This window comes from Doryrhamphus excisus, chromosome 12 (assembly GCF_030265055.1).
Source record: "Doryrhamphus excisus isolate RoL2022-K1 chromosome 12, RoL_Dexc_1.0, whole genome shotgun sequence".
In the NCBI taxonomy this organism is placed as follows: Eukaryota; Metazoa; Chordata; class Actinopteri; order Syngnathiformes; family Syngnathidae; genus Doryrhamphus; species Doryrhamphus excisus.
The window spans coordinates 155,390-179,063 of NC_080477.1; the positions used below are offsets into that span (position 1 = coordinate 155,390).

Below are 23,674 nucleotides of genomic sequence, written 5' to 3' on the forward strand. Positions count from 1 at the left end.
TTTTTCTATTTAAAAAATAAAATGGGGGGGGGCGTTTTATATTTTTGCTGCTTGACTTTTCCTTTCAACATTCAAATTCATGTTGCTTAAAAATGTTTTCCATTCATATTCATAGTGATGGAAAAATGTTCCTCTATACTTTTTAGCAACAAAGACTTCATGACGTTTGTGTGGTCCACGTGATCCAAGTAGCAGGAGGTCCTGGTTCCCATGGTTACCAAGACCCCACCTTCACTGGGAAACACGTCTGTGCTGTTGGTGTTGTTATTGCGCCACGCAGACGCACGCGAACGTTTGTGGTTTGGAAGATGAGAACGTTCATGATTTCAACACGGACGTGTAACGTGGAGACAAATCTTGAACAAAACTTTATTTTCTTAGAATGTCAGTGTGCACAATTCGAAGACGATATGACCACCTCGTGTTTATTTTGCTCTGAAGTCATTAGCGTCACTGAATGCAACCCAAAGCAGCTGTGATGTAAACGCAGATCTGAAAAAAAAAGCAAACCGGACGCTGACGTCCTTCAGCCGCCCTCGCTGGTTGGCAACCTTTTACAAGAGCGGCGTCATTGCAAGCTTCCGTTGTCCTCCAGGACCCGGACGACGCGATGACACGTTAGCAGCTACACGTTGATTGCTAACATACAGGAGGCGTGTCCGAGTCCAGGAGGCGTGTCCGAGTCCAGGAGGCTGTGAGCTTGTGTCAGCGGGGGGGGCGGGGGGGTGTCAGAGGACAAAGGTCGGACAGACCAGCGTCTCTGACTTTCTTTAACCTCATCCACCTGACGACGGCCCCCGCCTGCCGGGTCTCCAGGAGCAGGACCCCCCTCCCTCACCGCTCAGGGGATTGTAGTCTGGAATAGAAACATTTCCTTATGTTTGAGTACAAAGCAGTGCTAGCGATATCTTTCCAATGTGCTCCTCATTTTGCCAGGAATATTCAATATTTGGTTCGTCTCACCAGAGCTGCGAAGTGGCTTCCTGTCTGTCTTTGGTTTGACAAACGTGCTGGACGAGGCGCCGTCGTCGCTGCTCTGTGGAGACACAAGGGAGTCAAACCCCTTGACTGCTCGGCGTCGGAGTCTGGGACTCAAAAAAACCTACGCTGGTGACTTCCTGTGTGGTCTGGTTCGCGTTCACACCGTTAAGCATGACAATAAAGGCGCATCTCAATTGGGGCGGGGCGGGGCGGGGCGTGTGGCGTGCACAGGTGGTGGTCCGTTTTGGCCTGTAAACACGATACTTGCCCGAGAACTAGTTCTGGCGGAAGAATACACCAAGTACGGCTCACACCCGGCCACGGAATACTGAACACTGGACTGTCACGAACATCATCATCGCACAGCTATTATGTGGCTGCTAGCAAGCTAAAGCTAAAGCTAAGCTACATGGACTGATCAGTGGTCAGCCCAAGACTCCCGGTCTCCTCGGCCTTGAACCTTCAGCCATGACTGGTGTCACCAACCATTCTACGTTTTAACAGGGAAAGCGTGGCTGTAGACCACCACAACGTATCCCATATCCCACTCGATCATCTTAGCGCAGTGGTAAAGTTCAGTGTCAACTACAGTGAAGGTGCTTCACCTAGTGGACAACTTGGTGCATTACAGTCTGATAAACAACTAAGTGCCATATTGCAGATAAAGCCAGCTGGACGTGTACGTGACCCGAGGACACGCGGATACATGAACATGTCATGGTAAGAACATGTCAACATTGGACATGGTGAGAACATGTCAACATTGGACATGGTGAGAACATGTCAACATTGGACATGGTGAGAACATGTCAACATTGGACATGGTGAGAACATGTCAACATTGGAGATGGTGAGAACATGTCAACATTGGAGATGGTGAGAACATGCCAACATCGGACGTGGCGAGAACATGTCAACATCGGACGTGGCGAGAACATGTCAACATTGACCTGAGAGTGTTTGCTAGCTCCTTTGTAGCTCTTGCCCAGCTTCATGCTCTCCCAGCTCTCGATCTTCTGCTTCCTCTTCTCCTCCTCTTGCTGCACACACACACACACACACACACCCGGGTCAAAGGTCATGTCTGTGAAGCAACACTGTGTGTGTGTGTGTGTGTGTGTGTGTGTGTACTTTACCTGCTTCTGCTTCTCTCTAAAGAGTGCTGCTTTGGCGTCCTGCTCCTCCTGCATCTTCCTGCGCGATGCCTCCATGGCCTCCTGGCGTCTCACCACCGCCTCGGCATCTTGAGAGTCAACAGGCGCTAGTGAGTCAGGTTGGGCATCGATGGGGACTGGGACAAAACAGTCCAAACCTCCAGGGATTGGGACATTTTTTATCTCCATTCCTGGTTTCAATGCCCACTTCACTGACCAGAAGAAATGGCCGCAAGCCGGCGAGCACCAGCGCAGACGTGGCCTAACTTCCTGATAAAATAACGTTGCCATGGTTTCAGGATGCCAGCTCATGCGGAAGATGTAGTAAATAAAGGACTGTGTGTTACGGCGGGTAAATTGATCATTTGCGTAGCCCGTGTCTGTTAGGAACAGCAAAGGGACCTTCTCAACTCACACTTCCTGCCTTCAAAATAAAAGCAATTCGGGCTACAGTCGTTTGATATTGGTTGAAAATAGCCCTGGATAATAATCATAGTGAAGCAGTTCAGTGTTTGCGTGACCACACAACACACTTCCTGCCTTCAAAATAAAAGCAATGCGGGCCACCGTCGTTTGATATTGGTTGATATTGGTAATAATCACAGTGAAGTAATTCACTGAGAAGTTCAGTGTTTGTGTGATAAGGAAGTCACCTTGCGTGTATGACGACTCGGCGCTTTGGGGGCTCCGACTGGACCTCTTCTTGCTCAGGTACTGGACCAGCAGGTAGACCGCCACCAGCGCCACCAGCAGGTACCATCCGTACGCGGACAGCAGCTCTGCAGCTGGTTGGTTTTGGTTGGTTTAGTCATCAACAAATATTGGTTAACAATACTTACATAAATAAGACTTTGTTAAAAAAAATAACAAAAAAATAACGTCTCTTCACGCTATTGTGTTTGACTGAGCTAGCTTCTTCGCCACAAAAGGCGATACAATGACATGGGACACACTAGTAGTACAGTTATTTCGTTAAGTCATTGAATTAATTAGCTGTTTTATGCGGTGAAGGAATAGAAGTCGTTACCCATCACGCCAAAAGAAGTCAGTTCCTGGTTCTTGGGGGGCGTTCTGTCCACCTCCACCACCACATCGCCTTCATCCACATCTGTAATCTCCACGTCATCCATTGCACATACGACGGACTGTCGCCGTCAGACGAGATTTTAAACACAAAGACACTTTAGATTTCTGTGATGACTCAGCAACTTAACGCTCCAACGTTCGTCTTCCTATTTCCGCTTGCTGTTCTTCTTCTCTTCCCTCTAAAACGGCTCGAGTTCGCTTAAGCTTGTTTTACTGTCCTCTAGCGGGAGTGTTTTGCTACTACATCACATCCGTCCCATTCTGTGACGCTCGCTCACACATGCCATCTGTTTTTAAATGAATAAATAAATAACAAACGAAATCATAAAGAAGTTGATGAATTAACCACTCTCTGATATTGATCGGTGCTGTAACACTTTCCTCCAGTACAGCAGGGGGCGAGAAACACTAATGGCGAATTTCATGGCGCCCGCTCGTGAACCGGAAGTACAAACATTGGTTACACTATTTCCGGGTTGCAGCGCGTGGGTGCCAGTCCTGTTGCAAGTTAACAAAGGAATAGGACAGAGTGTTTGGCCACTGAGCAGAAATGGTGAAGTTATCCGCGGAGTTAATCGAGCAGGCGGCTCAGTACACCAACCCAGTGAGAGACAGAGAGCTGGATCTACGAGGTAGCGTTAGCACGTCGCTTGCTAGCGTCTTCCGCTACAAGGCCTCGTTAATTTCACTGTCTTACACGTCGCCGTTCTTGCATGTTAGCTTTACTTTTCAAGTGCACATAATGTGTTTTTATGTGATTTGAATAAAAGCTGCCGTGTAAATGAAAAGTGTAGAAATGATTAGCTGTAGTTAGCATTGCCTAGCTCGTTTGTTGTCCAGGGGCGCCACTATGTCCTATTACTCGATCTATCGATAATCGATATGTTAAATGTCGTCACAACCTAACCTGTTTGTTATTGTGTTGCTACCAATTCTTTTACAATTGAGATCTAATGACGACGCCACACTTCTGCAGGTTATAAAATCCCCGTTCTGGAAAACCTGGGAGCCACTCTGGACCAATTTGACACTGTGGACTTCTCTGACAATGAAGTGCGAAAACTGGACGGCTTCCCGCTTCTCAAACGACTCAAAACCCTGCTGATGAACAACAACAGGATCTGGTGAGTTGCAGCACGTGTGACGTCATCACTATCCCGCTATGTGATAGCGGAGATTATGGATTGGAAAATGGAGAAGTATGTTTAAAAATCAGGTATCGATTCGCTGAGCGTCGGCAATGAAATGTGCCATCCCGATCCAGAGTGATTAGAAAATGACTGTCATTGCCGTGATGTGTGCAGTCGCATAGGAGAGAACCTGGAGCAGTGTCTTCCCAGTCTCCGAGAGCTCATCCTGACCAACAACAACATCCAGGAGCTGGTGAGTCTCCACAAGAAGAAAGAGCAGAAGATGAATGGGAATGTTGATGGTTGTTGTGGTGCAGGGAGACCTGGAGCCGCTGGCTTCAGTGAAGACATTGACTCTCCTCAGGTTAGGACCCCTTGGTAGATCTCTTTGAGCTCTTGTCCAGTCCTCCATGCTCCATTATGCTCCATGTTGTTGTTGCAGCTTGTTGAGGAACCCCGTGACCAACAAGAAGCACTACAGACTGTACGTCATCAACAAAATCCCACAGATCCGAGTGCTCGACTTTCAGAAAGTCAAACTCAAGGTGAGTGCGAGGATGATACCGTTTTGTCCGTGACGCCATCCAGGGTGGCCTCCCACTCTGTCAAGAAGGACCAGATGGTCTCTTGAGTCCCCAGGCCTTTGGAATAATGGCGGCTCTGTCTTTAACCGTGTGCTTGTGGTCACAGGAACGCCAGGAGGCAGAGAAAATGTTCAAAGGCAAACGCGGTGCTCAGCTGGCAAAGGATATTGCCAAGCAAACCAAAACGTAAGGCGAATGTTGGCGATGGACGGCGGTTCCTTGGGTACACCAGACGCCGCCGTGTCGCGTTGTGTGACGCCGGTGTTGCTCGGAACTGCCGTCTGATCCGTATCAGTGTATTTCACTCAAGAAAAGATACTACACAGGTTCAAAGGTCAGAGAAGCCGCACGCGCGTGCACACGATCTAACTCGGCTCGCTTTCTCACAGGTTCACGCCGGGCATGGCGGCACAGCTGGAGATGAAGAGGGCGGGACCGTCGCACGCCGACGTGGAAGCCATCAAGGTAGAGTTGGTCTTCATGGAATATTGCTTCATTCCACACGACTGAGAAGCCAAGGCACATTAAGTGGCAAACAATTTTTATGAATGAATAAAAACAGGAAAATTAGCGCAAAAAGGCACACTGTGAAGAGAAAAATGACCAAATATTGATGTGAATAGCTAAAAGTTAGGTCATTATTTAAAAATAATTGTATAAATTAGTCGTCACTTGTTTACCATAGTTAATTGGTTGCAAAGCAGACCCTACATAAATAAACCTAATATTTTCATAGTTACAGACTTTCAAAACATGGGTTTTAGCATTATCAGAGCAGCATCATATAACACCCCTATAGTCACTTTACACTTGTTTACATCAAGTTGGACAGGTTATGGGATCTCTGCAGGGACATGGCCGCTGCAAACATAACAAGCCTCTGAGTTAACTGGTTGGCCTCTCCAACTGACAATTGGCTTTGACAAAAGAAGCGAGAAAACTTACCACTTCCACATGGAATGAGGAGAACCTCTCCCCCAACTAAATTTCCTTGATAACCACGACTGCTTGTGATTTAGAGCGGTTCTTTCTTAGTGTGGTATCGGATTAGAAGTACTACAGGAAGACTCCTCAGCGCTTTCCAGTCATTAGGAATGTCATATTTACAATCCAATGGTAAAATCATTCCAGACTGCGGACATACTGAGCTAACAAGCTCCCAATATCTCCTTTTTATGGCAGTATTGGCCCTAAATATTACAGTCCCCTGCATCCTTTAACTGTCCTGCATGCTGCGGCCCTTTGTGGAAAAAGTTTGGACACCCCTGATGTACAGACTTCCTGGCAATCTGGAATGTTTTGAACGTTTCACCCTCCACTGCATGAGGAGTCACACACCAGTCAGCCATTTTTGACCCGGACTTTATGCATCCTTTCAGAACGCCATCGCTAATGCGTCCTCGTTGGCCGAGGTGGAGCGCTTGAAAGGAATGCTGCAGGCGGGTCAGATCCCAGGTCGCGACCTCCGACCAGGTCTGTGCTTTTCCCCAACAACACAGCTGACAAGCGTACTGGATAGAATGGAATTGAAAGGCGCGCTTATGTGGGTGCAGGTGTTGCTGGCATGGAGGAAGAGGAAGAGGAGGCGGACGGTGACGCCCCCCCCATGGATGCTCACGTGGGCGGGGCCTCTGCGGAAATGGAAGAGGTGGAAGACATGGAAGAAGAGTCTCACGTTAATGGCTCGTGAAGTCTTTGTTGGTTTTTGTTAAATGTGACCTTTTTTTATTCAAGTGACATTAAAGTTTTACTTTCTACTGCTGTTGTGACATCGGCTCTCAGTAACTTTAGGGAAGGTCACTTTTCAACATGGTTGTACGCTGTCTTGGTTTCGTGCCAAATTGTGGGTAACAAAGTCGCCGTTTGTCCTGTACTGTTCATTTTGCCAAATCCAGCATCCAAACAAAGCACTTTTTGTGCTTTTTTATGAGTGCAAATGCCAAAAAAGGTGCGTGTACCAGCAATTTGATAAGCACAGTCAATTCAGGATGAACGGGAAGTACTGCATCAATGATAGGTTTCAGACATTTCTCATTTGTTTGGGCATATCATTCTTGATACAAATATTAAATATATTTTTGGGTGTCTACAACATATTCATTTTCAACCGACATGAACTGAATCGATATTTCCCCTAAAGAAATAATGTAGATCCAATGAATCTTTTCCAGAAAGCCAAAAGTATTACAATTCCAGTTGTGAATGCAGACAATGAGTCCGGCTGTCCCCAAAGATGAAATGTGTCAGTGAGATCAATCACCACCATCTTCCCGTTCTGCCATGATTTAAATCTTGAATTAAATTGTTTCGAGTGCCAGCATTTTGACATAGAAGGTGAGATTCTTGGACTTTCTGGAATAGAGTAATTGATTTGCATGATTGCAAAAAGTGAATGTGTCTTTTCTTCCATAGAGGTATATTAATTTACCCCTTTCATTTGTCGTTTGTCATTCAGCATTTAGAATCGTTTTCATGTCAAACTATAGTTAAAACTATAAAACGTATTTTGCGTTAAGAATTAGGAGCGTCAATCCCCGATGACGTCATAGACGGGCGACGTAATGTAGATGGTCTTTGGTTACGGTAGCCATTTTGTAGCGGGCTACTTGGATGCTAACAAGGAAACATGTTTTGTGATTGAAAAAGTACATTAAAAACAATGTCGGTTGAGGGTCAGCTAGCCAATGGGATGCTAAACAAGGACACATGTTTAGTGGGGTAAAAAAACAAAATACATAAAGAACACAGTTGGACTAACACATTGTATGAACAACACGGCAATATGATCACTTTATTGTATGTATATTAGATAAAGGTCACATTTAACACAAACATATATAAATATATAGGCTGCCCTGCAGTAGTTAATGCATATTCATCACCCTTTCATCACTTCATGGTGAGTACACGTTAGTTTTGTTCTACCTTTTCCCGTTGAAATGCTCATTTGACTTGGTGTGAGTTGACAGGCGTGCTCAACATCGCCCTCTTCAGTATCACGTCGGAGGTCGCCGGCATCCAACTTAGGAGAGGTTCTGATGTAACACCGCTTACGTATGTTTGTCTCTGCAAGTGGTGGAGGCAGATGTCCGCCCCAAGACTCAAGTAGTCTTTGTTCTTCACCACTGTGGACATAGTGGCCTGTCATTTCTTTTGGGAATCACTAAATTCAACAGCAGCCTGAGCTCCATCCATCATGGCGTCCACGCCCTGCTTGGCGGTTATTTGAGCAGCGGTGTGTGACGCAGTGCCCGTGGGCAAGGCGTGTCCTATTGATTGGACTTTTTGTTGGTTTATGTGTATGCGTATTGATTTATGAAATCTAACCATGCTTTCATCCCGGGTCAAGTGATTACCTACACAAACATGATGATGATGATGATGATGATGATGGAAATATTTCAACATGTCATTACGGTGCTATTGATTATTTCTTACTTTCCTCTATTTCCCTGGGACATTTCCCTTATTTTCCCATCCAAATGTAGGTTGAGATATGATTATGATTATTCGCCATCATTGATTCGTCCAAAGCCACGCCTCATTTGTTCTAGAAAACAATATCATGTACCGCCACTAGGTGGCGGTAATGACCGTTACTGTGATTACGATCACTGGGAAGACCAGTTGGAAAATTGCAGTGCAAATGGATCTTGAGGAGGTTCTGAGTAGAGCTTCCAAATGCAAAAGAGGAAATGGGAGTGATGTAAAAAACATTTTTTGCAATTTATTGCAAACAAGCGCTAAGATGAAACAGGCTGTTCAACAGCTGATCGAAAGTCGGAAGCTGTGCCTCATGAAGTGCAAGTCTTTCCCGGAGGCTAGTGGGAATGTTGCTCCATGGTGCAGATGGCTTCACGGAGGGCATCCGCTGTCTGGAACTGATGCCCCTTATTGCCATCCATCCATCCCCAAATGTTCTGAATTGGATTTAGATCTGGAGAACATGCATCGTGGTCCAAAAGGATGAGGTTATTCCTCTGGAAGAAGTCCCCTCTCAGTCGGGAATTGTGAAGTGCCCTGTTGTCCTGTTGGAAAAGCCAGTCAGTACTAACCACACAGATGAGGACCTTCAGTCGTGACGGATGCCCGCTACAGCATCTCCCCATAGCTAACTGCCGTTTGACGGCCCTGCACAACCTGAAGCTCCATTGTTCCATTGAAGGAAAAACCCACCCCAGATTATAATGGCAGCCGTGTGGAAAACATCTAAGGTGGGGTGTTCTTACAATAACGTTGGAAGCCATGAGGCGGACGTGGTCAGCAGGTGGAAAACTGACCTTCCAGAAACCGGAAGGGTGACGACTCCATCCGAGCTCCGAGCTCGACGCTTCACCCACTTTACTCCAGCAGCCACAACCTGCTCTTCGGGAAAGGCTTCTGATGGTTATCGGACTGCACCAGTCTCCAGACTCCACCTCGATTTGGACCGAGGATCGTCCCGTGTCTTGACGGACAGCCAATGGGATCCTCCGGCTCAGGGTCGGGGACATTTGGCTGGACCGCTTGACTTTTTTTCTTTGAAGAACTTTCAAATGTCTCGCTGCGTCCAACCTCAGCTGGAGGGGCCTTGCGTGTCCAGCTCAAAATCCCACCGCCATCAAGAGATCGCCACAGCGTGAATACCCGGCACAAAGCAAGATTTTGGCTTTGGGAGGTTCTGGTCTTACACTGTTGGTCATCTGCTGAACAGCCTGTTTCACTCGAATGCTTCTTAGCGAGACATTGCTTCCTCAAAACATCTCTTTGTCTCACTTCCAGTTCGTCTTTTTGCATTTTGGAGCATCTATTTAGAACCTCCTAAATATAAAGTAAAGATCCAACTTATTATATGTTACTTATTATTCAAACCTCTATGGCCCCCCTTTGCCCCAATAGACACCTTCGTCCTTGGAGACGCCCAGTACTCTCTGCAGTTGTGTAAACAAGTCATTTGGATGAATCAAAGTTGAAAGAAAGCCTTCATGAAGGATGCACATCCTGGACTGCCGGTCCTTGCGGCAGATCACAGCAAGTCTTGTTTACGTAGGTCTTACTTTCATCTTTGGTTTTCCTCCTTAAAGCAACAGCGCCCGTGACGCCCGCTGATGGCGTGATGATGATGATGATGATGCTGACTGTCACAGTGAAGGATAACACTGATGGATAACATGGCGTGCACCTGACGTCATACATTTTGTGTGCTAGGAATACAAGTTTGATGGGAATGGTAAACTTCTAAATCCTTCAAGAAACTAAGAACTTAACCTAACGAAGCAAATCAACATTTGCCATCTTATATTTGCGTTCACTGTGTTCCGTGTGTACATGTTGACACAGCCGTACGGCACTGCAGGAGACCCTTTCACACCGCCGGCGATGTCCCGCTTGACTTCGCTCTTGGCTGCCTCCTAACCCATCAGCTGTCACGCGTCCGATGGGGTCACTTAGCACGTGAACGTGAGGACGTGAGCACATTTCTGGATCAAACATGAGACAATTGGTGAATTGGATCAAACACAAACGGAGCCACCTTATTAAAACATATTGACTTGATGAATAATAAGTCACACACACACACACACACACACCCTGGGTAGCTCCTCCCCTCCGTCCTTATAAAGGCGCTGCTGGTCCAGGTGAGACTTCTCACTCGAGTTAGGGGTCTACACCAAAAACTACACCAAAATGGAGCCCAGGGCCATCTTTTGGACCTGGACTTGTTTGCTAGTCTTCCTGATGCCAGTGATCAGCTACCAGAATGGTGCAGGTGTGTGTGTTGCTGTTTACCGGTTATCTTGTCATCTTTGCGCTCATTGGTTCTTGTTCTGCCTCCAGCCATCTTTGACCTTCCAGTCATGTCCTCAGGTAAGGACACCCAACATTCCCGGGATTCCTGTGCTGCTGGCTGAATGTTTAACCGTATTTCAATGGCAGCCAACGCGTCTCACGTGGGACAGGTGTGCTCCACCTGGGGCCGCACTCACTGGAAGACGCTGGACGGCTCCTTCTTCCAGCTGGCCTCCTCGTGCAACCACCTGCTGGCCGCCGACTGTCACAACGCCTACGAGAACTTCAACATCCAGATGAGGCGCAGGATGGTCAAGGACGGCGGCGCCATCGACGTCGTGCTGATGAGGCTGGACGCCAACATGGTGGAGCTCAGTCTCCACGGCGTGCGGCTCAATGGGAAAAGGTGAGCGTGTGTGTCAAGGAGACCAAAAAGACAGGATGTTGTCAAATACCGCTAGCACGCAACCTAATATGAACGTGTACAAATCTTCTCTGCAGGGTGTCCTTGCCCCTCATCTCCTTTGGACTGACCATCAAGGAGACCCCATCCAGTGTCTTAGTGCAGACCAAACTGGGAGTCCAAGTGGTGTGGAACCTGGATGACTCTCTAGAGGTATGCATCACACGCACACACACACACACACACACACACACACACACACACACACACACACACACAGGGACCTATGAAATCGACCAGGGTTCAATTCCACCCTCGGCCATCTCTGTGTGGAGTTTGCATGTTCTCCCCGTGCATGCGTACCGGGTACTCCGGTTTCCTCCCACGTTCCAAAAACATGCTAGGTTAATTAGCCACTCCAAATTGTCCATAGGTATGAATGTGAGTGTGAATGGTTGTTTGTCTATATATGCCCTGGGATTGGCTGGCCACCAGTCCAGGGTGGACCCCGCCTCTCGCCCCAAGACAGCTGGGATAGGCTCCAGCACCCCCGCGTAGAAAATGAATGAATGAATTTTCTCAATATCCGTTTTAATATTTTAGAATTGTGTTTTTACCGTTTAGCCTTATTTTAGCAGCATGGGGTGTGTCCTTTTGTGTAAATAAAATGTCCTTTAATGAAATGGCCAAATCCTTACTTTATTGATAAAGTAGATCACTGGACAATTTTCGAATGTGATATCAGCCTTTGCACACAAGCGAGGTGCGAGAACCAACGTGTCTCTCACCCTTACTTCACTCACGACTTGCGCCACATGGTAAAACGCTCGCTTCCATCAAGAAACGGTAAAACGCAACACAGCGGAAACACACTCATACAGCCCGAGTTAGTTTGGGATGAGAGTCCGCCACAGCTGAGCGGTCACGATGACAGCGTTTCACATTACGTCAATGGACGCCAGATTCCGCTTTTAACGGTAGTGTTAATTACACAATTCCGTTAAATGCCTCCTGTGCAAAGATGTTTTTTTTCACATGACACAGCGCCACCTACTGACATTATACGGTACTCCTGCAGTCTATGTTCTTTATTGTTCAACTTTAAAAAAAAACCCATCCTTTTTCTGATTGCTCTGTTGCTAGGCAGAGTTTGTGGGGCTCAGTGATGACAGCCCATGCAGATGATGATTTATGCTGATGATGTTTGTGCGCAGATTGAAATTGCCAACAAGTACAAGAGTCTGACATGCGGACTGTGTGGAAACTTTGATGGCGTCAACAACGAGTTCATGAAAGATGGTGAGCGAGATGACATTGGTGTGAAAAAGCTAGGCCCGTCAGTATCGATGCATTCCTGTGGATTCATCCAAAGTTGTCGTCATGGTAACAGGTGCATTCACGATAACATGTAATACAGTATTTTGCTGGAACTTCCTGGAACTTCCTTCCTGGGCGCATTGATTCACATAGGCCAGTTACGTTACTCTTTTTAGGGCTTTTAGATTGTGGATGATGGGCAAAATCCCCCCAAAAGTGGCGTTTTAGCCAGATTGTCACATTTAGAGTATGCTAGCGTGATCAATGCCAGGTGGCCCAGACACGAGCAACGCCGTTTGATTGACCTGCAGGAAGGACAATCTCTATCCTGGACTACGCCGACAGTCACAGGGTTAGCGGACCAGCTGAGAACTGCGAGGACAAAGACCTGGTGCAGGACCCCGCTCAAGACTGTGGAGACCAGGTGACACACACACACACTACGCCACTGTCACATCAACGTTAGAAGCTGTTGAGCGTATGGAAACAGTGCCAGAAGTATGTGAGGAACGCTCACCGCCTGACACCTTAAGACTCACGCTGGAGGTCCAGTTGCCAGTCCGAGCTTTTAGCTCAATAGCTAGCGCTGTCACTCCGAGGACCCTGGTTTGAGCCCGGGTGGTGGACTGGTGTGCTGTCCATATCAAAGTAAAATCCAGCAGCCATGTTGTGTTTATTAGCTCTCATTTCCTCACCAAACCTTCTTCCTGTTTACATTCTTGTCACCAATAGGAGAAGGAAGAGAGGTCACATGGTTTGGTGTGGTGCATTTTGGTTCTGGTAGTGAGAAGAAACCAAACCAGGGGGCGAACGGACCAAAGTTTACAAACCATCAAACAATTAAAGATGCGGATGCATCTACGCCAGCTGAGTGTGCAGCATCAGTTGCCATGGTGACACAGCAGGTCCCACCCCTCGTCTTAAAGGAGAAGCCAGATCAGACAGAGGGGCGAGTTAAAGTGAGGGGTCAGGCTGGGTTTCTTTTGTGTGCCAAGATTGTTTCTTGATATCCCGATCTCCCCGTCCCAAACCCCAAAGCTTCCCAGATGGACCAGGAACTCCCATTGAGGCCCATAAGTCGATCCACGCGTCTGTCATTTCAGGAGCTGTGTGAGCAGTTCTTCTCCAGCGCTCCCTTCAGCAGCTGTCAAAATCTTCTGGACGTGGACGCCTTCATCAAAGTCTGCACGTCTGACACCTGCCACTCGTCCCACAACACCAGCGACTCGTCCCTCTGTCAGACCATCTCAGAATTCTCAAGACAGTGCGTCCACGCCGGCGGAGAGCCGGGAACATGGAGGAACGCCACCTTCTGCCGTAAGCGCTCCAGATCCTCATGATGAGACATCAGCCAAGTGCTTGGATTGACCCAATTGGTTGCATTTGGGCACTTGCACGCGCAGACAAGGAGTGTCCGTCCAGCATGGAGTTCTCGGAGTGCAGCAGCTCGTGTCCTGACAGCTGCAGCAACCCCGAGGCCAGCCGCACGTGTGACACCCACTGTCACGATGGATGTGGCTGCCCCCCTGGTACTTGCACGTCACATTACGCCACGCCTCCCCTCGGCGGATCACATGACCATGTTGTCTTCCTCCTCCCCAGGCACGGTGCTGGATGATGTGGGCGACTCGGGCTGCGTTCCTGCTGACCAGTGTCCGTGTCTGCACAACAACCAAGTCTACCAGTCGGCACAGTCCTTCTCCTACAACTGCAGAACATGGTGAGACCACAACACTGCACCGTCAACCAATTAGTCAGCGTGGTCAATAATCCCACATTTTCATCTGAGCAAAATATTTTGGATAATCATACGCTTCCGACTTTTCTGTTGCCCCTGCTCAAAACCACATCCTTAAAGATATGCTTGGAAGAGTTTGCTGCGGAAGAACTAGAACAGGTTCAACCACAGCCGGCCCTACCCATCATCACCCCCCCCCCCTCCATTGGCAATTTGCATATGCTCTAAAAAGAAATTGATATATATACAGGTAAATACAATCAAGTAAATACATACAAATGTGAAATGCAATAAAAATATTTGACCGCAAAAGACAAATCCTGTAAATAAATGAAGAAATAATGACAGCAACTATCAACATCACTTTGCTACGTTTATGTCCTGACTACATCCAAAAACTACAACTTCATGAAGTCGTTCCAGAGAGTCCGTCTCAAACCAATTTATCATTTATAGTAATAATAATGTGGCATCGCTTACATTTGAGTCAATGTGAGCTTTTCCATTTGAATAATTTGTTGTTTTAGTATTAATGAATTCATCTTCGTTTAACTAGTTTTAATATCATTATTTTGAAGGCGTATTTTTGGCGTCCCCTGTAGGCCGTGGCGCCCTAACCACTAACCAAAAATGTTCCAAAATGTCCCCACGACCTCACACGTGCATCAATAAGTCTATGGGAGGAACAAGCTAGGTGTTGCCACACGGACCAATATTACATTATATTATATTACATATAATATTCCATTGCTCTGCCAGTCTTTACACCACAGACACTCCACAGTAGCCACGTTTTACATCACCTCTTTTTCTCTTTCCAAATGACCTTTCGGGAAACAATGGTATCCATGGAAAGGAGTATTCCAATCTCTTGTCTACATGCACCGTGAAAATCAACCAGAATAGTCAATGGGGCATGCCCAGTAAAACGTAAACATCAACATAACGTGATACCGACTTCCCCGAGTTTTTCTTTCACTTGTTGGAATAACTCCGTATTGACAGTTTTTCGTCTGTCCAGTCTTGAAATTGAGTTTGAATCAAAAACAAACTTTGCTTAGTCCAGTGCCGATTGCTGGCCTCCATTTTTAAAAGTGAAGAACGTCTGGATCTGCGTGTTACGTCATATCTGAGCATGCGCTGAAAGAACGCACCCGGGATCAATTTAGGAAAACAGGAAAAGATCACATTCAATCTTGCTAATATTTTATCATTAAACTCGGGACATGTTTTATAGAGATATATATTTTCTTTTTTAATAAAAGTGGACTTGTGAATGGCGTATAGAAGGGTTTAGATTGTGTTCCACAGATGGCGCTAATGCACACCAAAGCTGCTTGCCAACCGCCAATAAACAACAGAAGAAGAAAAACACCACGAAGAAGGCGGCACCCTGACAAATTTCCGTTTGGGGCGGGTACAAGATACCTGAATTGGATTGGGGAAAGGAACATTCCATCCCTGTTCAATTCTTTGCGTTTGAGCAAATAAACCAAATACAATTGTAATATTTGGGTCCATATATTCATGGCTATTGACATAATATTTGCAAATGATGATTAATCAATGTTAACTATAAAAAGTGATATTGGATAATTCCTCACGGCTTCTCAAGGTACACTAGTGTGCCGCGGCACAGTGGTTGACAATCACCGATATAGACTATATAGAATATAGACATTAGACATATAGACATTACCGAAAGGGCCGGTCGGCTGTGGGTCTAACATCCGTGACGGCGGACATTGAAGTACAAAGTAGAACCTCAAAGCTCAAACACGATGTGTTGCAGATAGAAAGAAATGTGTTCCAGGGTGACGCTTTTATGAAGTGTAATAAGTGTAATTATTAAGTGTCATACAAGTGTAAAAAGAAGCAAGGCAGTGTTGACAGTAACACCCAATACAGTCAATCTGAATAAAACATCTGTACAATATTGAAAAGGATTGTTTCCTGCTTGCGTGTCCCTCTAATATTGTGCTGTGTCGTGCGCCAGTGTGTGTGAGAGTGGTCACTGGAGGTGCACGGAGGACAACTGTCCCGGGAGGTGCTCCTTGGAGGGCGGGGCCCACATCAGCACCTTTGACGGCAAAGCCTACACCTTCCACGGAGACTGCACCTACGTCTTGTCGACGGTAGCGTTAGCACACAGGGGGGAGCGGCGTGGAAGGCCACCGCCTGACAATGTGTACTTTTGCAGCACGCTAACGGCTCCTTGTACACGGTGCTGGTGGACCTGCTGACGTGCGGCCTGACGGACAGTCGGACCTGCCTCCAAGCAGTGACGCTGGCCTTAAACAGCAAGTCTGTGGTATGTTCTCGTCAAGTTAGCACTGTTGACGGGATGACGATGGCGACTGACGCCGCTTCTCATGGGCAGGTTGTTAAGATTCACGCGTCTGGACGAGTCTTTGTCAACCACATCCTCGCTCAGCTTCCTCTCTTCACATGTGAGTTTGGACTAAGACTTGCCGAGTTCACACAAATGCACTCATACTAATACCATTTCATTATTATGACATTATTATTGCTGTTGATATACGTATTATCCAGGAGCCTAGAGTGGCGGGGTGGCCAGCCAATCCCAGGGCACATATAGACAAACAACCATTCACACTCACATTCATACCTATGGACAATTTGGAGTGGCTAATTAACCTAGCATGTTTTTGGAATGTGGGAGGAAACTGGAGTACCCGGAGAAAAGCCACGCATGCACGGGGAGAACATGCAAACTCCACACAGAGATGGCTGAGGGTGGAATTGAACCCTGGTCTCATATTTGTGAGGCCTGCGCGCTAACCACTCGTCACTCTATACTGCCTATACTATATTATACAGTATTATACAGTATTACTGTATTATACAGTAATATATTCATATTAGCTTAGCGTAGCGGTTCCTAATCACGCCCCTTTATTTCAGCACCCCTCCCCCGAATTGAAATACTGAAAACCTGCTGATATGTACTTATTTATCAGTGCAAACCAATGTACCATTGAGTTGCTCCCTCCCGCATCTTGGACATCCTGAGTCTTAGTGCATTTGTACGGTTGTATGCTAGCATAGGTCGGCAAAACGATTGAGTTCTTTTGCATTTATTGCGTTATGAATTCCATTATTTATTATCATCCCACGCCTGGTGCCCACTGAACGCGTAATCTTGTCACGTTTTAGTCTTGCGGCATCTTGCCACCTCTGGAGTATGTATGTAGTAATCCCTCCCTGTGGTACTTACTCTTACCACTAGGGGCGCCATCTGCATGCTTGAACTACTGTATATCAAAACAGATGTTTGTGTGTTGTTTTTGGTCTGCAGCGGAGATGAGCATCTTCAGGCCGTCCTCCTTCTACGTCTTCATCAGCACCAAGGCGGGCCTGAAGCTGGTGGTCCAGCTGTCCCCCCAGATGCAGGTCTTCCTCTCAGCCCCCACCTCACTGAAAGGAAGCACCTCAGGTGACAGTCATGTAGTTTGGGCGTGTTTAGTTCCAGCATCCATGTTCATGCGTGTGCGTGTGCGTAGGCTTGTGTGGCAACTTCAACAACATCATGAGCGATGACTTCCGGGTGATGAGCGGCCTGGTGGAGGGCACGGCCGCCGCGTTCGCCAACACCTGGAAAACCAGAGGCAGCTGCTCGGATGTCAAGACGCGCTTCGGACACCCCTGCAGTCATGGCATCAGCAAAGGTGCGCCACCCACGCATGCGGGGTCGCGTCACGAGATGTTACGTGCAAATGTTGATGTTTGTGCCTCTCAGAGAGTTACGCTCAGTACTGGTGCTCCAAGCTAACCGACCCCAGCTCAGCCTTTGCCGCCTGCCACTCCGTCATCAGCCCCGACACGTTCAAAGACGTGAGTGACCTTTAACCCTGCCGTTAGGACACTTGCTACTTTTGATGATGATGATGTCCCGCCACAGAACTGCATGTATGACACCTGCAACTGTGATGACACCGAGGAGTGCATGTGTGCCGCGGCGTCCGCGTATGTGTACGCCTGCTCAGCAGCCGGGATCCAGATCAGCGATTGGAGGACCACCGTCTGTGGTCAGTCCTTGTCATTAAAGAAGGGGGAAGGGGGAAGGGGGGCGGGGGGGTCGCAGAGCCACCGTGATCACCATCCACACCCTCCAAATGTCCTCATTTTCCAATCAGGACGCTTCTCCTCATGTCCGGCGGGCACGGTGTACGGATACAACATGAGCTGTTGCTCTCGAACCTGCCGCTCGCTCAGCCAGCCCGACTACTCGTGCCAGGCGGGCTTCACGGCGGTGGACGGCTGCGGGTGCTCCGAAGGAAGCTACATGAACGAGCAGGGAAAGTGCGTGTCCCCCGCCGACTGTCCCTGTTACATCCAAGACGCCGTCATTTCTCACGGACAGGTGCTCAACAGCGAAGGAAGCGCATGGTAGGAAATACGTGGCAGTAGCTGTAGTTTGCTAGTTTGGTTCCTGCAAAATGTCCACAAGTCCAGTGTCTTATGTCTTGGCTTCCTGTCTCAGCATCTGCAGACATGGTGCCCTCAGCTGCTCTGGAGGAACGCCATCACTGTGTAGGTCCACACTGTTTTTACTCGCCATGCGTCATCCACATTTGTTCATGTCCGATCAGACCAAGGAATATATGGCCAATATGCTGAATTTGGATATCTGCCGATAATAATAATACCGATACAATTCCGATTCTGTTTGCTTAAGTCCCGAGCTGATATCAGCAAAAAGTTCCATTAAATTGGCCTGCATCTGAAATCTCCCATATTGGCTCTCCAATACAAGCAGCGTGTCCGCACAACGTTGCCCGGATAGAGCTGACGTGATCGCAGCATGTGCTGACGTGCTAATATCGTACCAGTGAGCAGGAGGGATGTCGGCTGTATGGCGGTATTTTCTGTGATGTCCAAAAAGGACATTTGAAGCAGCATCGCAAAAAAACAGCATGAGGATTTTTGCCAGAAACAAACCTCTGGCTTCCTCATAGCGGAAAACAGAAAAGAGACCACTTCACTGTTCTTGATCACCAGCCCCCCGCGGTGAGTAACTTCAGGGTTTAAGTGCAAACTGTTCTCTGCTGGACTTGATCAAGCCTTTTTTTTTTAACATTCTACGCTACAAAATAAGTCATAAAAGTATGTTGGCTGATATGGGATGGATATTGGCCATACTTAAGGCTGCAATCTGGCTATGGTAATGAAAGTCAAACCTTCTCTGCTTCCTGGACTTTCAGCACATGCTTGTGTGGCCCCCATGGTCTACTTTGACTGCTCCACTGCACAGCCGGGGGCCACTGGCACCGAATGTGAGAAAAGCTGCAGCACCGTGGACATGGCTTGCGTAAGAGCACGCACACGCTCGCACACGCTCACACACGCTCGCACACGCTCACACACGCTCACACACATGCTCACACACGCTCACACACGCTCACACACTCTCACACACGCTCACACACACTCACACACGCTCACACACGCTCACACACGCTCACACACACGCTCACACACGCTCACACACACTGACACACACGCTCACACACGCTGACACACACGCTGACACACGCTGACACACGCTCACACACGCTCACACACGCTCACACACGCTCACACACGCTCACACACGCTCACACACGCTCACACACGCTCACACACACACTCACACACGCTCACACATGCTCACATGCGCTCACACGCACGCTGACACACGCTGACACACACTGACACACACTCACACACGCTCACACACACTGACACACACGCTGACACACGCTGACACACGCTCACACACACGCTGACACACGCTGACACACGCTGACACACGCAGTGTAAGACAAGCTGACCTCCGTTCCTCGCTTGCCTGCAACAGATCAGCAGCGGCTGCACCTCAGGCTGCATGTGTCCTGAGGGTCTGCTGTCTGATGGAGCGGGGGGCTGCATCGCTGAGTCCAAGTGTCCGTGTGTGCACAATGGGCAGGCCTACCAGCCTGGACACACTCTGAAGGTGGACTGCAACACCTGGTTGGTGTCACACGGCCCCGCCCCCTAAGCCACCCAAGCAGGGGCTCAATGATTATGGGCTGTAACGTCTGTGTGCGTGTCCTCAGCTACTGCGAGGGCAGACGGTTCTCATGCAGCACCAGGGTTTGTGATGCAGTGTGCGGTGTGTATGGCGACGGCCACTACGTCACCTTCGATGACAAGAGGTTTGACTTCAGTGGACAGTGTGGATACAGCCTCCTCCAGGTAAACATCTGCATCTTGGACACTTCTATGAGACTCTAGACCAGGGGTCGGGAACCTTTTTGGCTAAGAGAGCCATGAAGGCCAGATATTTTAAAATGTGTATCTGTGAGAGCCATATACATTTTTTTAAACATTGAATGCAATAAAATGTGTGCATTTTTATGTAAGACCAACAGTTTTAGATATAATGGGCTCTAATTACGTAGACCAGGCACACTACCCCACGCCAATGGGGTGTGGCCAGCACACTTTCGTGAGCAGCGCAGTGTCTAATAATAAATCAAATACTTGCTGCCATTAATACAACTTCTGCTGCTGCATGGTTTTGCACCGTACTCCGTACATGTATTTCATTCTTTTGGCCATCTTTGCCAGAAGGCTTGGTTCTGCAGCTTTAGCTAGGTGACTATTTGACTAAAGGAGTCTACATTTAAATGTTGACATCTCAATGACCGAGGTAGACTACCGCATTACCCAGTAATAATCGAGTTTTGTTGTTTGACCTGGAAAATATCATCAAGAAAGATGGATATGGTCGGCCGTATTGCAGTAGAAAATAGATGGACGGATTAAAATGCATAAGAAAGTTGTAAATATTATTTTTAACAGTCATTTCTGTGATGGTTTACTTTAAAATGTTAGCAAAAATGCATTTTTATTGTGGTAAGAAATGCTTGAGAGCCAGATACAGTCATCAAAAGAGCCCTACCTGGCTCCCGAGCCATAGGTTCCCTACCTCTGCTCTAGACCCTTTCCATACCGACGCCCTTTAGGTAAGATTCTTTGACCACACTTCTCATTGAACCCACACAGCCATTGCTGGTTTGGAGGTGGACTTCTTTAACACTGAAACTTTGAGTCCTGTGAGAGAATAAACTGAAAGTATGATGAATGAAAAAGTAAGCCCGGGTCTTCTGTGTGCTCCTCATGCAGGACTACTGTGGAGCGGCTCAGGCCAATGGAAGCTTCAGGATTATCAGCGAGAATGTTCCGTGTGGAACCACAGGAACAACCTGCTCCAAGTCCATCAAGATCTTCCTGGAGGTACAAAAAGCGCCAATTGTTATTGCTCATTGTTGCATGGTTGTTAACATCACCTGATGTCTTTTCCAGGAGAATGAATTCCAGCTGAAGGAGGAGAACTTTCACGTGATCAAGAGCAGCCGGCAGGTGTCGCCTGCTCAGGTGCACAATATGGGTCTGTACCTGGTGCTGACCCTCAAGCCAGGACTTGTGCTCATGTGGGACAAGAAGACCAGTCTTTTCATCAAACTGGCTCCACGCTTCCAGGTAAAGCAGCACTCTGGCTCTTGAGCAGGAACATCAGGACGTCTGACCGCCACCGCTGCACAGAGCAAGAGTTGAGCCTCAGAGCTCGTCTCCTCGTTTCAGGGTCAGGTCTGCGGCCTGTGCGGCAACTATGACGGCAACATAAGGAACGACTTCACCAAACGCTCCCAAGAGGTCGTGACGGACGTCCTGGAGTTTGGGAACAGTTGGAAGGCGTCGCCCAGCTGCCCCGACGCCCAGCTCATCAAGGACCCCTGCAGTGCCAACCGCTACCGAGCAGCGTGGGCCCAGAGACGATGTAGCGTCATCATCAGTGCCACCTTCCGCAGGTGTCACTCACAGGTAACTATGGCAACAGAAAAGCATGTACGGTGGAACCTGACTAGGTCGGTCCCGCATCAAGTCCAGGTCCACCGTGTCCTTATGACTAAGCGAACGTGGTCTTACTTGGTCGTATTACCTTGGATCTGTCACATCCAACATCTCCAATGTCGTTGTACATCTTGTATAATGACGATAAAGGCCATTCCATTCCAACAAAATGCTTTTTCTCATAGCAACATTTACAAATCGCTGCTTTCGAGCTGGCAAAGAAATGCTAAAGGTCGCCTGGGTTCCAGGTGGATCCAGGTCCATACTACGACGCCTGCGTGAGAGACTCCTGTGCTTGTGACAGCGGTGGCGACTGCGAGTGTTTCTGTACGGCGGTGGCGGCTTACGCCAAAGCTTGCAACGAGGCTGGAGCCTGTGTCTCGTGGAGAACGCCCAAACTGTGTCGTAAGTTGGAAGAATTGAAGCAAATTGGCGGTAGAAGGGTTCTAACACATCATGCCGGAAGGTCGCGATGCAAGTGGACGCTAACGGCTGAGCCGGGTGTTTTCTCTTACAGCAATTTTCTGTGACTACTACAATGCCCCCGCTGGCTGCGCATGGCACTACAAGCCCTGTGGCACAAACTGCATGAAGACGTGTAGGAATCCTTCTGGGAATTGTTCCGATCTCATCACCGGACTAGAAGGTAGGTCCAACATTTTTCACATTGTGTGTGTGAATGCAACGTAGAGGCACTATTTCTTTGGATTCCATCATTAATCATCCCGCTGAATGTCAGTGCGAAGAATTGATGTTTCATCTATCGTATTGTGTCAGTCAGATGCTCCTGTTTGTCGTTTTGGTGATCATTTGGGTTATGTTGTAAGGGCCTGTTGTGTTGCAGGTTGTTATCCACAGTGTCCTTCGAGCCAAGCGTACTTTGATGAAGACACAATGTCATGTGTGTCCTGGGAGCAGTGCGGTTGCTACGACAACCAGGGCATCCATTACAGCCTCTCAGATGTGGTTCCCACTGACAACTGTTACACTTGGTGGGTCGGACACAGCCTTCATGTTGACACCCATGAAGGCGTCCATGAATAGTTGATGTGATATGATGATATGAAGTACTTCCACCAATTCCTTCCATTTCCCGATGAAGTACACTGTTAACAAATGTGTGTTTCTGACAGCTCCTGTACAGTCGCAGGAATACAGTGTAGCTACAAGGTCCACAGTGAGTATCTGAAATAGACTGTGTGGACACATACTGCAGGATGTAATTCATGTTTGCTGATATTCTCCCATGGCAGCGTGCACATGCTTCATTAACGGTAAAACCTACACTTACGGCGCAACCATCTACAACACCACGGATGGGCTAGGAAACTGCATGACGGCGACATGTGGAGCCAATAACACAATGAACAGGAGCGTGCATCCCTGCTTTACAACCATTAGCCCTGGACAGCAAACTACACCCTTCACTTTCAGCACAGCTGAAGAAACGACTTCTGGTATGAACGATCTATCGACCTGATCACCCCTTGAAGAAAGAAGTGATAGCGCAGCCCATATTAACTCGTGGGGTTGATAACTGGGAATATATTTCCTGATGCAGGCCTTCATACTGTACATGTGAATGTTGGAGATTCTCTGTCTTTGTTGATAAT

The 23,674-nt window shown here is 47.8% G+C and overlaps 3 protein-coding genes across 5 annotated transcripts in view; 2 read left to right on the plus strand and 1 right to left on the minus strand.

Moving 5' to 3' along the window:
- Positions 1–355: 355 nt before the first annotated feature.
- Positions 356–3,423, minus strand: selenos (selenoprotein S). Its single transcript, XM_058089684.1, has 6 exons — positions 3,163–3,423; positions 2,789–2,920; positions 2,118–2,224; positions 1,932–2,021; positions 964–1,036; positions 356–856 (listed from the first exon to the last, which is right to left on the minus strand). Exons 1-6 carry the CDS (start codon positions 3,263–3,265, stop codon positions 777–779), a joined length of 585 nt encoding a protein of 194 aa, XP_057945667.1. The 5' UTR covers positions 3,266–3,423; the 3' UTR covers positions 356–776.
- A 255-nt stretch (positions 3,424–3,678) lies between these two features.
- On the plus strand, positions 3,679–6,697 carry snrpa1 (small nuclear ribonucleoprotein polypeptide A'). The gene is made up of 9 exons (XM_058089683.1): positions 3,679–3,853; positions 4,198–4,345; positions 4,526–4,604; positions 4,669–4,715; positions 4,794–4,896; positions 5,042–5,121; positions 5,325–5,400; positions 6,315–6,408; positions 6,489–6,697. Exons 1-9 carry the CDS (start codon positions 3,772–3,774, stop codon positions 6,623–6,625), a joined length of 846 nt encoding a protein of 281 aa, XP_057945666.1. The 5' UTR covers positions 3,679–3,771; the 3' UTR covers positions 6,626–6,697.
- A 2,072-nt stretch (positions 6,698–8,769) lies between these two features.
- LOC131139266 (mucin-5B-like) overlaps positions 8,770–23,674 on the plus strand; it is a 31,052-nt gene continuing 16,147 nt past the window's right edge. The window contains exons 1-29 of one of the 3 annotated variants that reach the window (XM_058088680.1): positions 8,770–10,684; positions 10,753–10,782; positions 10,852–11,110; positions 11,206–11,320; positions 12,322–12,406; positions 12,736–12,848; positions 13,528–13,741; positions 13,828–13,953; positions 14,027–14,144; positions 16,159–16,297; positions 16,363–16,473; positions 16,543–16,612; positions 17,482–17,619; positions 17,687–17,851; positions 17,923–18,017; positions 18,085–18,211; positions 18,320–18,572; positions 18,667–18,716; positions 19,388–19,494; positions 20,023–20,174; positions 20,261–20,399; positions 21,333–21,443; positions 21,513–21,689; positions 21,792–22,031; positions 22,310–22,466; positions 22,579–22,707; positions 22,906–23,053; positions 23,195–23,238; positions 23,315–23,518. In XM_058088680.1, the coding sequence (XP_057944663.1) occupies positions 10,603–10,684; positions 10,753–10,782; positions 10,852–11,110; positions 11,206–11,320; positions 12,322–12,406; positions 12,736–12,848; positions 13,528–13,741; positions 13,828–13,953; positions 14,027–14,144; positions 16,159–16,297; positions 16,363–16,473; positions 16,543–16,612; positions 17,482–17,619; positions 17,687–17,851; positions 17,923–18,017; positions 18,085–18,211; positions 18,320–18,572; positions 18,667–18,716; positions 19,388–19,494; positions 20,023–20,174; positions 20,261–20,399; positions 21,333–21,443; positions 21,513–21,689; positions 21,792–22,031; positions 22,310–22,466; positions 22,579–22,707; positions 22,906–23,053; positions 23,195–23,238; positions 23,315–23,518 (3,898 nt within the window). In that variant the 5' untranslated portion in view covers positions 8,770–10,602. The remainder of the gene's footprint in view (positions 10,685–10,752; positions 10,783–10,851; positions 11,111–11,205; positions 11,321–12,321; positions 12,407–12,735; positions 12,849–13,527; positions 13,742–13,827; positions 13,954–14,026; positions 14,145–16,158; positions 16,298–16,362; positions 16,474–16,542; positions 16,613–17,481; positions 17,620–17,686; positions 17,852–17,922; positions 18,018–18,084; positions 18,212–18,319; positions 18,573–18,666; positions 18,717–19,387; positions 19,495–20,022; positions 20,175–20,260; positions 20,400–21,332; positions 21,444–21,512; positions 21,690–21,791; positions 22,032–22,309; positions 22,467–22,578; positions 22,708–22,905; positions 23,054–23,194; positions 23,239–23,314; positions 23,519–23,674) is intronic. The other 2 variants (XM_058088682.1, XM_058088681.1) reach the window with 2 other exon arrangements.